Source organism: Fringilla coelebs (genome assembly GCF_963513975.1).
Source record: "Fringilla coelebs genome assembly, chromosome: 8".
NCBI lineage: Eukaryota > Metazoa > Chordata > Aves > Passeriformes > Fringillidae > Fringilla > Fringilla coelebs.
Genome location: NC_140066.1, coordinates 26,323,088 through 26,335,715, shown reverse-complemented (window position 1 = coordinate 26,335,715; position 12,628 = coordinate 26,323,088). Strand labels below are relative to the sequence as shown.

At 39.0% G+C, this 12,628-nt stretch overlaps 1 protein-coding gene across 1 annotated transcript in view; it reads left to right on the top strand.

Annotated features, from left to right (window-relative positions):
* Positions 1–12,628, top strand: part of LOC311156398 (VPS10 domain-containing receptor SorCS1-like) — a gene marked incomplete at its 3' end in the record, with an annotated part of 256,332 nt that overhangs the window by 143,808 nt on the left and 99,896 nt on the right. The window contains exon 4 of the mRNA XM_084210272.1: positions 9,189–9,347. Within this exon, the coding sequence (XP_084066398.1) occupies positions 9,189–9,347 (159 nt within the window). The remainder of the gene's footprint in view (positions 1–9,188; positions 9,348–12,628) is intronic.

Sequence of the window (12,628 nt, the reverse complement as noted above, 5' to 3'; positions counted from 1 at the left end):
GAGGACTCTTCTTGCTGGAACCACCAGTCTCCACCTGAGAAGTGATGGACTGGTTTAAGCACTTTGGATAAAATCAGCCATGTTCATTGAACAGCTTCAGCTGGTGGGTTTTAGGTGAAATAAGATGAGAACATCTGTAGGATGTGGAGGCACAAGAACATGGTGCAGAGAGATGGAAGTGAGCAGGTATGGATATTAATGTCCTTGGGACCAGCAGGTCACCTCTGCCCAGTCTGAGGTGCATTTCCTTTGTGATGTTCCCTCCCCTTTGTTTCTTCCCTTTGGGTGCACTATAAAATAGAGGCAAGAGTCAGAACCCTGAAATATTAAAGAGCACAGTGGCACACAGGTGCCAGGGCTGGCCAGAGGCAAGTGGCATGGCTTGAAACAGTTGGCTGTGAAACCAAGTGTTCAGTGAACTGACCATCTGCCAGGCAGAGCTGTTGTACAGAATCACAGAACGGTTTGGCTTGGAAGGGACCTTAATGATCTTCTCCTTCCAGCTCCCCTGCCATGACCAGGCACTCCTTCCACAGACCAGGGAGCTCAGCACCCATCCAGCCTGGACTGGAGCCCTGCCAGGGCTCATCATGTGAACTGTGCATTTATCACTTACCCTCCAGGGAAAAACTGCCCCCTCCGTGCCCCTCTTTTCCCTATCCCTTTTGTCACTCTGCTTGGGTTACCACACTTTTAGGCCAAAAGTTTCCTCTTGCTTTCATTAGGATTAACAACCCTCAGGGCCCAGTGTTTGGGGCTGGGAAATGCTATTGTTTATAATACGCTTACAGTGCAAGTGGCTTCTTTCTTTTTGTGCCATTGATTGATTAGTGGAGTTTGTCCAAGTAATTTTCCCTCTTGATATGTGTGCTTTACTTCTCTAGCACAAAGTTGGTGTGAAGATTAACTAATTAATCTCATGAGATTCTCTACTGAAAGGAATGCCTTACTGAGCAACAGAACAAAGTAGGGACAATATGTATGAACGCAGCTCATTCCAGATGTCTACAAAGCTGAGGATCTTTTTCTCCCCTAAGCAAGTAAGACTGTAAGAATGTCTCAGCTTAATTTTTTTTTTTCTTTGTTCAGTACAATGCAACAGAACATCTGTTGCAAGAGAATGGATAATTAATAATTGAAACTAGATTGCACTGTCCAAAATAAAGTGCCTATAGTACTTGTAGATTTCCTGAGTTTTTTGCCTTTGTCTCTTTATTTCTTCTCAAAGTATAATCACCAGTCATTGTTATGAATTAGATTTTATTTCAGAATGGAGGTTTCTACTGTGTTTTACTTATGTTTTGAGTAATATATTTTCAAGTTAGTTGTGGTGATAAAGCTTTTTATGTCAAATGTAAAAGAAGAGAAGGCAGAGTGTAATAATAAAGAAACAGAAAAAAGAAATTTTCATTTCATGTCAGCTTACTAAATTAGACCCATTTTGTGGAATGAAGAGATGAAAATCTAGAATTTGATTTGAGGGAGATTTGGAAAACCAAGAAGCTTAATCTTTTCATGTTCCCCCAGAACTGATTGCTGCAGAGCTCATGTTTATGCCTGTGATTAGGAGCTGAGCCTGACGAGTTCTATTTTCAGCACCACTACGGGATCCCAGCAGTGAAAATAACCTTGATGCTCTGGGCTCAAAGAGCACTTCCAGCTTCCAAAGCTCTTGCTAAGTTAAGATAGACTTCTAAGATAAAAGAAATGTAGAATTGAAGGTGTTTTTGTTTATTCTAGAAGTGACATAATATAATACCAGGTATTTAAAATTCACACTGAATGAAAACTAAACAGTACCGGATTGGATAGGTCCAAAGAGTTTGTGGAATCTCCATCCTTGAATGTATTTAAATATTGACAGGACAAGGTCCTGAGAACTTGACTGTACCTTTGAAGCTGGCTCAGTATGAAGCAGGAGTTTGATGTCTTTACATACCTGAATTAAATAATTTAAATTATAAATCACTGTATAGTTCTAGATAAGGCAAAAGTAACTCAGAAACATCCTGAGGTAATCTATTAAGTTACATTAATGAGTGGATTTCTTTATTGTTTTTAGCATTAGATTTCTATTTTTTAGTGAGGATGACGCAAAGAAGAGCTTGTGTCCTTTTTTACAGTCCTCATTAAAACACTAGGTGCGCTAAGTCAGGTAAGGACAAAATGCAGAATCTTTAATTTAATTCTGCCTTAATGGAAATGGAAGCTGGACTTTGAAAACCTGAGATTTAAAAAGTGACACTAATCTTCAGTGACTCTCCCCCCTCTCATCTTTTTTCATCCTTTGAATAATTATTACCTCAAAGCAGAAGTACATATTTTGACAATTCGCCCTGGCTGCTGGGGTTGCAGGTTACTCTTGGGAAGGTGAAGGTCGGTGTTCCTTTCTGTGCACAGCCCAGCCCACCAGCAGTGACTCAGCAGCTCTCAAAAACCCTGAGATGCTGCAACTTCTTCAGCTTTATTCTGCAGTCACTTTTGTCCTGTTATGAACATCTTGAATAATACAGAACAGATAAATGGATTTTTTTTTTCCATGCACTAGCCAGCTTTTTATGACAAACAACATTCATCAAGATGCCAAATGCAATTCTCAACAATTCTTTTATTAGGAATACTGTGCAATCTCAGCTTTCAAAAATATTGGCAGATGATAATTTTTCTCTCTTAAAAGATAGTCCTTTGTCATCCAGTGTTCTGGTGACAAGAGATTGTCTTATCACTCAATGAGCACTGAATCTTTCATGGGTGCAAACTGGATGAATTCACTGTCTGAACCTTTTGCCACATCATTTCTCTTACATTTAAACAGCCAAGATTTGAGGAAGATGATTGTATCCTACCAGTTATGGACCTCCTGTGGGTTCCAGGGTGAAGTGATGATAGTTTCCACTCTCTGGATCTGGATTCAGTCTGAATCTGAATTACACTGTCTTGTCACCATGACTATGGTTTTCTTTTGGGGCAGTTTGAAGTGTGTTACCCTCCATGTCAGCAAAGTGCAAGCTGATTTAATCAGTTTGGGTTATGCATCTTTGTATGAATAACTTCTTTCTTCTTAAGTCACTGAGTAACACTTGCAAAACAACTCATTCCAGGCCTTTTCCTTGCATTAAAGAGGTCATTTCTACTTACTTCTGATCCAGGTTATCATTCAAAGGCAATATTCTTCTTTTTTCTTCCATGTTAGAAGTGTAATTCAGTCAATGAAGTCTTTTCTTTCCTTACAAAATTGCTGCACTTTCTGAGTTAACAAGAACTTCTGGCAATGAAATGCTCCACAATGCCTCAATTGAATTATTGGTGTATTATTTTAATGGTGTCTTAATGAAATTGCTCAGCAGCTAACCTTGTCTTTTAGCAGGCATTAGAGGCAGCTTCAAAACTGTCAGCTCTAGCTCATTTCCTGTTTTCATTTAGGTGCTCATGCTGTTACCCAATTTATTTGAAGAAGAAACTTGGGCCAAATTTTAGTGGCATTGCTCATGTACACATTTCTAGAGCAGCTGATGTTAGCTGATGTTTCCATGAGGAAAGATACTTAAAATTTCATGGAGGCTTGTCTCCTCTTTTCCAATTAATATCCAACTAAATCCTTGTTTTATTTCTTCTGCAGTTTTGTCTCTAGTTTGTTTGCTCTTGCAAACGTGTAGTGCTTTCACACTCACACTCTTACATACTCTTGCAGACTTTTACTCATGCACACTCACAGTCACTTGAAAAAGGCAATCCAAATTCAGAAGTGATATGTAAAGTGGCAGAAATGACATTTAACCATGTTGGGATTTCACAGCACAGATTCTCTTGCTGTCAGTCACCATGTGGGAAAAGCACAAACCCCACAACCCTCTAAAGTGCATGCATGTGACATGAAGAGAATCGGGGAAAAAAATTGAGCTCTTTGGAGAATTTAAGTAGGGAGTGCCCTGCTTTTGTTAGGAGTAGGACATTTCTGGTTTCTGTTGCTGATTTCCTCTTTTGCTTCATATTGTGAGAAAAATTACTTGTTCTGTGTGGGTCACCAGGGTTGGGTCTATGCATGAAGCTTGTGGTGGGTAAGGACAGTGAAGGATTTGACCTGATTTGCATTTTATCTCCATTTCTGGTCAGTTGATACATCAGAAGTGAATGAAAAATGTATGACTCCATGAAATAGATTTGTTGGGGTTTTTTTGGTGCTGTTCTATTTTATTTGTACTATGTTCTTTCCTAAGAATTATTAGCAAAAAGCTGGTCCAAGGGGAGATATGAATGGCCAAAATAAAAGACTGAGAGAAATTCTGGAATTTTTTTACTAAGCCACTAAATCTAGCATTCTCAGCAGATTTATAGAGCTCACAATTCCATCTCTAGAAGCAAAATCAGAGCCCCTTGCTAAGAATTCCTGGGTTTCTTTGTGATGACAGCAATAATACATGTAATTGGCAACAGCAATGCCATCAGCAGAGTTACAATGAAAAAGGAGTGAAAAAAGTGTGGACTGTCTTAAGGTCTATAAATTATGTTTAGTTTCCGTTTGCCATTTCTATGAAAAGCAAATCACGTTTCTCCCTTTTTAGAGGGAGATGATTAATGGATGCCTTGCATTTGGTTGCAAAAGCTTGTTTCAACTGTATTGGCTTTTTTTTTACAGAGGAAAAAACCCCATCCATCTGGAGCAATAGGAAGTGCAGTGTGTGCCTGCTCTGCCTGGTGTGAATAAGCAGATTCTGATCATTGCTGGGCACTGATCTGAGCAGAGAGTAATTACTCTTGCTGGGGAGAAGTAGTCTTTGCTCTACTCACTCTTCACTTCTGTTTAAGACAACAATAAACCAGACCAGAGGAAATCTAAGGTTGGCCTCCAACCACAAAGGGCTTTTATTTGGAGTGAGAGGCAGATGAATATAGCTCTTCTTATTCCTGTGTTAACAACTTAATTTTGTAGTGGTGGAATCAGAGGTAGTTTAAAAACAACATGAAAATCATGGGCCCAAGTCTTCACATCCAGCCCAAGCAAGCTGATCATGTTGTCGTTGTGCATGTAGGTGGGGTTGGTAATTTCTGTCAGGTACCAAGCAAAATGGCCTCAAGTTGCACCATGAGGAGGTTGAGATTATATACTGGGAAAAATTTCTTCACTGAAAGGGTGTTCAAGCGTTGGAACAGGTTACCCAGGGAAGTGGTGGAGTCGCCATCTCTGGAAGTGTTGGAAAAGTGTGTTGATGTGGTGATTTAGGAGTGGACTTGGTAGTGTTAGACTAATGCTTGGACTTGATGATCTTAGAAGTATTTTCCAGCTTTTTGTCCCACGGCAATTTCACATCCTTTGGTAAGGAAGCACCTCAAAAATCTTATTTGACTTCATGAGCTAAGTTGCCTTTCCCTACAGGCCCTAAGGACCTGGAAAAATTTAAGGTGTGATTTTTATGTTGATTTGTCTGTGATGTTTGGAATAAACTCATCCAAAAAACAGTGTTAGCTGGGAAGGCAGAAATCTGCTGTATTAGGCACTTTAAAAGCAGAACAAGATGTTTGATGGAGTAGCTCACATTTCAGGAAATCCAGCATGCTTTCTACAGTGAAGCTCAAAATGATAAAAATAGTTTCTTTCTAATCTTTTTATCTTACATATCCTTAGCTATTTAAGTTTATGGCATCTAAACTTATATTAAATTTTGTTATTGTTTCTGGTTTTGGTTTTTTATGCTTTTCTTGTTCAACACATTTGTGTCTGGTTATATTTTCTGTATAATTAGCTGCATAAAGTCAATGGGTAATAGACTACTTCAAAGCAGAAATTGGGTTAATTTATTTAAAAGGAAATTCTAAGGAGTACTTACTCTGTATTTCATATGCTGCAACAAAAAAAGAAAAGGCATTAAAATGAATTGTACTTTCCCTCCCTTTTCATTTATATTCCAGGCAACTTAGGCAATAAAACTAAACTAATGTGACTGAAACTATATTAACATGTAGTGCAGCTCAGTGAAAGTGTGTTTGCAGAATGAAATGGTTGATGTTGAGGTGACATCTGCACTATGGGCATTTTGGAGGTAGAGGGTCTGACTTCAGAATAGTGCTAAGGTAATAGTGTGATCTGAATGCCCAGAACAGTGGTTGGAAAACATCAGACACACTCCTGAGGTGTATCACAGAGTGGTTTGTATTGGAAGGGACCTTAAAAATCATTTAGTTCCACCCCCCTGCCATGGGCAGGGCCTGTTCTGGTTTAGTTTCCTTGAAAAAGAATACATTTCCTGTGCTCTGAGGTCACTGTGGCCTGAGTCAGGACACAAGGACTTGTTACAGAGGTTTCCCCAAAATTTTGGAGAGCTAATTTCAGAAGCACACTTCTGGTGCGCTCTGAAAGGTTTATATAAATTCACACAGCCTTTTCCTCTTGTTTTGATTTACTTTTCATGCAGGTATCAATTTATTCTACTTATCCAATAAATGTTATCTTTTGGGCTTGTAACTCTGATTATTTACACACAGATATGTTGTAATGAAATTTGCTTTTCTTATCTTATAAAAAACCTGGTGCTGCAGCTGTGATGGGAGCAGTGACTGATAGTCGGCTCTAACTTGTTTTGCTTTATGACACCTGTGCAGAGTGATTAACAATCCAGGGTACAACAGTGCAGCAGATAATGCTGAAAGCTGGTCTCATAGTTAGCAATCTGACTGGTGGATCGAGTCATCCATCAACTCCCTGCTCTGTCTCCCACTCTCTGTGTGCCCTCGCATAAATTCACAGCAGAGGCACAGCCCTGCCACATCAGAGGTGCTGTTGGCATAGGAAACAAAACTGGGGTGTCCTGAGGCACCTCACCTACACAATGGCTGATTATCACCATGCAAAGCCGAGGCTTTTGGAGAGCAGAGAAAGCAAAGTGCTCACAGCCCAGGGTGGTAGTTAGCAGATTAAAGCCAAAGTCAGCAGTGTCTGAAAGTCTGTTCAGGCACTTAAATTTTATTGAGTGGGTGAAGTATTAGGTGCTTCAATGCCTCAACAGTTTCTCCCTCCATTCCCTTTTTAAAAAATGCAGATAAGAACACTTTGACACTGCAGAGGAGTGGCCTGACAGAAAATGTGTTAAGGCAGTGATGTGCTTGGATGTGACAGTGATGAGGTCAGATGAGTTCCTTGCCCAGGTAGAAGGAAGTATGTGAGACTAGAGTGGGTCTTGATTAACAGCTTGCCTTGGAGGCACAATCCAAAGTCAGTGACAAGACTCTTATTAACTTCAGGGAGCTCACATTAAGCCCATTGATTTGTGCTTATTTCTGCTCTAGTTGCTCTAGTCCAAATTAATGCTGTGCTGTGATATTTCCAAATACCAACATCAACAAAGTCCACTCAAGAAGGTAGTCATAAAAATAGGAAAATCATAATGCTTGAATCACAGTATTGAATCAATAAACATTAAACATAGGAACCTGGTCCCAGAAATTAGTGTGATAAGAAAAAGGAACCAACTGATAAACATCACGATTTTTGGCTTCAGAAGCTGGATAGACTCCTTAGTGACAGTATCTTATATTTATAAATATTGATAGTTTGATTTTTAATCCTTTCTGTGTAACTTCTATCATCTCTCAATCTTCAGTTTGGAAATCACTTTAATTATATGCTTGGAATATTTGAAAGTGTAAAATTAAAATAAAAATGTTTAAAAATGCACATTTTAATTACTAATTTATTAAGTAAATCAGATATAATAGGAGATTCTACCTTTATGCTACAATGGAAATATTGCCCTATTTTATGTTAGAGATACAGTGGAGTTATGTAACTGGTCTGAGATAATTCAGGATCTGGAAGTCCGGGGGTTTTGCAGAACCCCAAACTTTTCAGTCAAAGGCCAAATAGTTATGCTATCAAGGAGGTTTCTAGAGACAGAAAAAAGGATTTTGCAGCTGCTCAATTATGAAAGATATATTCTGCATAGATTATATGTGTATTTACACCTTCACATACAATAGCTCTTTAGCATCTGGTGTCTCACAGACACCAGATGCTATGCTTCCTTAGAATTCCTAGGTAGCAAGTTAAGTTGTGTCTCACTCTCCCTGCCTAAATGAAAGAAGAAAAAGAAATAGAGTGTGTGATTTTTGCAGTGCTCAAACCCAGACAGGAATTTGTTCTGAGAAATGCCAGGTGTGGATATTTTCATTTCAGGCTTGTCTAAAAGCCAGTGTTTGCCATTTGCAAAGCAACTTAGAAAACATAAAATAAAAATTATTCAAGCTTTTAATAGCTTTCCAAGGCAAATATTCTTTAAAACTTTTCATGATTTTCAGTCATGATGCCTCATTCCCATTCCTTAGGAGTATAACTCTGTGGCTTGCTGAAATACTGGAACAATCTCTATTTACTGCTCAGACCTGTATATTCCCACATGGAGAGACACATAAAAGGAGTAACTCATTATTGCCACTGGTTCATCAGCCATGCAGGCCAATTAATACCACAGCTAATGGGGTGAACTAGCTGCTCCAACTCTCAGTCCTGTATCTTTTGTCACTCCTGAACTAGCACTCCTGGACAAAGCTAGAAAGCCAATTTACTATGCAAAGATTATTTTTGATACACTACCAAATCTATAATTCAAAGCACCATAGAAACTGGAGGTGGAAAGAACCCAACACGTTATCAAATGTGTTCTCATGCCAAAGCAAGACTGCTTGTTGCAGACAGCCAGGTAATATTTTAGGCAGTCAAACTGCCTTCTCTGAAATTTCTGCCAGAATCTAACAAAACCCCCCATTGGAGATCAGCCTCTTTCCTCTCTCTGTGCTTTGGGGTTTCTTTTCTTAACCCCTGACTTTTATTCTGCCACTCCAATAGATGTTTCATGAAAACCCTAGCAGCCTACTGTGCCTGCCTGGTAACTTCTGTGCTCTAGTGCTAAAAATTTCAGGTTTAATTTTTCAAATAAGCTAAGCACAGCTTCATTTAGGTCTGGTTGAACTAGTGGTAAAAGTCATTCTGCCTTTTTGATCATATGTTATGTGTTTATATACATAGCTGAAACATACTGTTTTCATTACTGAAACATTGGCCATAGTAGTTTTGACATTACATTGAAGCATTTTGTAATAGTCATATATAATAAGCTTCTCTGAAGTTCCTAGCTGCTTGCTCAGTTTTCCATCTGACTCCTCTTAACCACTGAATTTTCACTCTCCCTTCCATATAGATTATGCTGCTGACTGATCCAGAAGTTGAAAGCAGCTTATTAATCAGTTCTGATGAAGGAGCCACCTATCAAAAATACCGTCTGAACTTCTACATCCACAGTCTGCTCTTCCACCCCAAACAGGAAGATTGGATCTTAGCCTACAGCCAAGATCAGAAGGTAAGAGTTGTGGTTTGGTTTGCTTGGGGACAGCCCAGGGCTTCCCCATGGCTCTGTGCAGCTGCTGCAGAGCGTTCAGGACAGTCTTTGGGGTGACCCCAGGACAGCGACTGGAAATTCCAGTTTGGTACTTCCAAGCAGGAAACATTGACCAAGCCTCAATGTAAAGGTCAAAGTAAAAGATGTGGGCATCTTCCGTGTGCCCTCTGTGACTGATCTGGCAGTCTGTGTTTATTCATCCATCCTTTTGGCAATATGGTCTGACAGGCAGTGGGCAGAGAAGACAGCTAGGATCCTTCACAAATCTCTAATGAGGCTTTTGGCCTCTTATTTGACAATTCTTTTCCTCCAGTTTAATATCAGCTCCAAGAACAGTATAAGACACTCCTTGTTCCTCTCTGGTTGGCATATTTTCAAGTAGTTTTTGATTTTATAAGAGGAAAAAGTAGCACTGAATCAATTTCCTTTGAAGTCCAGTTCCCTCAGTATGGGTAATCCATCAGCCAAATAAATATGCTGTGAGATTTGCCTTCATTTTTTGCTGCCCAACCTAACACAACAACACAAGGCTTTTTTGTGGAGAACTCGTTGTTTTTTGAAAATCAGACACATCAATACAAGTCAGTTTTCTTACGGCGAAGGATTTGATAGACCTCAATCTGTTTAGTTCAACAAAAAGCATATTGAAGGAAAACTATATTGTTGCACATAAATGTTTCTATGGGGGAAGACAAATCATAGGAGAAACCATTTCAATTTAGTGATAAAAACTTCTAACAAAAATTGATGGTTAGGAGTCAATGGCAGATAAACTCAGCTGTAAAGTAACTAGCCTTTGGAGCAAACTGCTCAGAGAAATTGCTGATTTCACATCCTGACGTTTTAAAGTTTTATGAATAAACCTGGAAAAAGACCAAAAGAGTTTGTTGAGCTCCCAGCAAGGGTAAAAGAGTGAAATATCTTGACATTTAACATGTAGGCTTTTACACAAAAATAATTTAGTGTTCTCCTTTTTGTTTTGTGCATGATGCAAGAATAAAATCTGTGAATATAATTGATAAGCTAACTATTGGCTGAATTGTTCAGGTTGTACATTAATGTAAGGATCAACATAAAAGTTTGAAATCTGTGATGTTTTCTATCTGTGTAGTTAAATTAATTGTAAAATAATGAAACTACTAATTTTCATTTTGCATAAATTATGCTTGGTATTGCAGTAAGCCTGAGAAAACAAAGGCACAAGGAAATTGAGTAAGTAGGGAAGGCTGCAAAATTATTGTATTGAAATTTTTTGGAATATTTTCTTCCTTCACTTTACACTCAAACCCAGAATCCTTTCAGGACTGTAGCTTAATATCCTTTGCAACAGAGAAATGCATCTTGCCTCCTAATTCTTTCTGTACAGTCAGTTGCATGCATTACTTTTCACTCATCTCCTCACAGCATTTTGTAGAGTGTAGTATGGTTATACTCTGTTCAGAGGAATGTGCAGATTAAATTATTTCTTTGTGTTCAGAATGTAATTAGACAAGGCCAAAATGTTTCCTTTCCCTTGTAACTGTTGAGTTCTCTGGAATGATATGAAACAGAACAGAAACTGGTCTCTGATGTCTTTTTAGGACCATTGGAATGAAACTTACAGTGTTTAATAACAGGAAATTTATTACATGAAAATCAATGAAACTTTCAGAGGGAGCTTTGTCAAATAAAAGTAGCATATAGTAGAAAATTCATTTCAATTGCTAGGGTATTCAGTCTGGCGAGGAAATAATTCTGAATTAGAGGCCATACAGCTAAGGCTTCTTTAATTTATGATTGATGACTACCAAGAAGTTTATCATCACTATTTGACAGGAAATGCCCCCTCTTCCACAGAATCCTTAAAGACAATCTGGATATAAGAACACAGGGTCTGTTTGTGTATTAACATGAATTTATGGGGGTTTTGTGTATGGGGTGTGTGTGTGAGTTGTTTGGGGAGAAAGGGCATGGGCTATATTATAAAATTTTTTGTTATGGAGTTGATTAGCAAATTGTATAACTGTTGTAATTCAATACTGTAGTTACAAGACAAAAATCAGGTAGCACAAAGTCTGTAGATCTGTACCAATTAAGTCCAAAATAGAATTTTAAAAGTACACTGAATGGGTATGAGTCACAGACCTGGTTTCTACTCTAAAGCCTAATGAATACATTTTCTGACTTCAACAAGCTTTGCCCAAGAACTGTAGAGGGTAACCAGCAGGCAAAGAGTATTAATCAGCTTGGACCAAATTAAATGTAACTCGAACTAAGGGTCAAGTTCAGCCTATGGCTAAGTGTAAATGACTCCCATTGGTTTCGTGTTTGTGTATCCAAGGGCAGAATTTTCTCAGAGTAATTAAGAAGTCCTGCAGGTATTTAGATAATTGCAATGGGAGCTGAGGGGTGCTTTGAAATAAATGATACTTCTGTTGGCTATTTCCTGATCCTGTGCTAAGGCTGTATTTAAGGGAAGAGAGTCCATAACTCCTTGGATTCCAGGCGCTGTGTACATGCTGTCTTGAGAGTCACCCAAGGAGGCAAGGGAAACATATCTGCACGGTAAGGAATTTACAGTTTGATGCCACTAACTTGGATGCTACTGACTGAAGAGGCTGTGAGGGTTTTCTTGATGAGGACTTTGAAGAGTAAATTGTATTTTGACCAGTTAGGATTGGTGCAGTCATTTAATTTTGCTGTTGACAGAAGGGAGGTGATAACTGGAAAACACTTTTACATCCTTCTTGCAAGCCACTTGATTATTGTCATCCATTTGCATCGTGTCCTTGCAGCAAATGGGATGGGGAAAATCAGGTGGTGAATAGAGCAAGGGCTGGAGAGGCAGGAATCACACTGGATCTGGACTGTTTTGGTTCTCAGGAGTTGTCCATCCAGTTGAGGATTGATGAGGGCAAAGCCAGCAGTAGTGGAGGCCTCTCACTGCTCGGTTGTAATAAACAGTAAGTGGGTCACACAGAATCATCCCTCAATCTCTTCACAGCCCACTGAGTCTATCACTATGATCAGACCTTTTCTTGTTTGTTTGAATAGGGATTTACTCAATGGCAGGCAAATCTGTTTTAGCTGAAGTAATTTTGTGTCCCAGTTTCTTGGGTGTTGGTTGTGAGTGAATGTGGTTAATTACTGGGGTTCAGCTGACGAACAATAGCTCATTAAGCGTCAGTGACTTGGTTGCTTTTGTTCACATATTTTTCTCCCGTGTCTCTGCCTTGGGCAGTGGACTTGAATTACCACTGCTG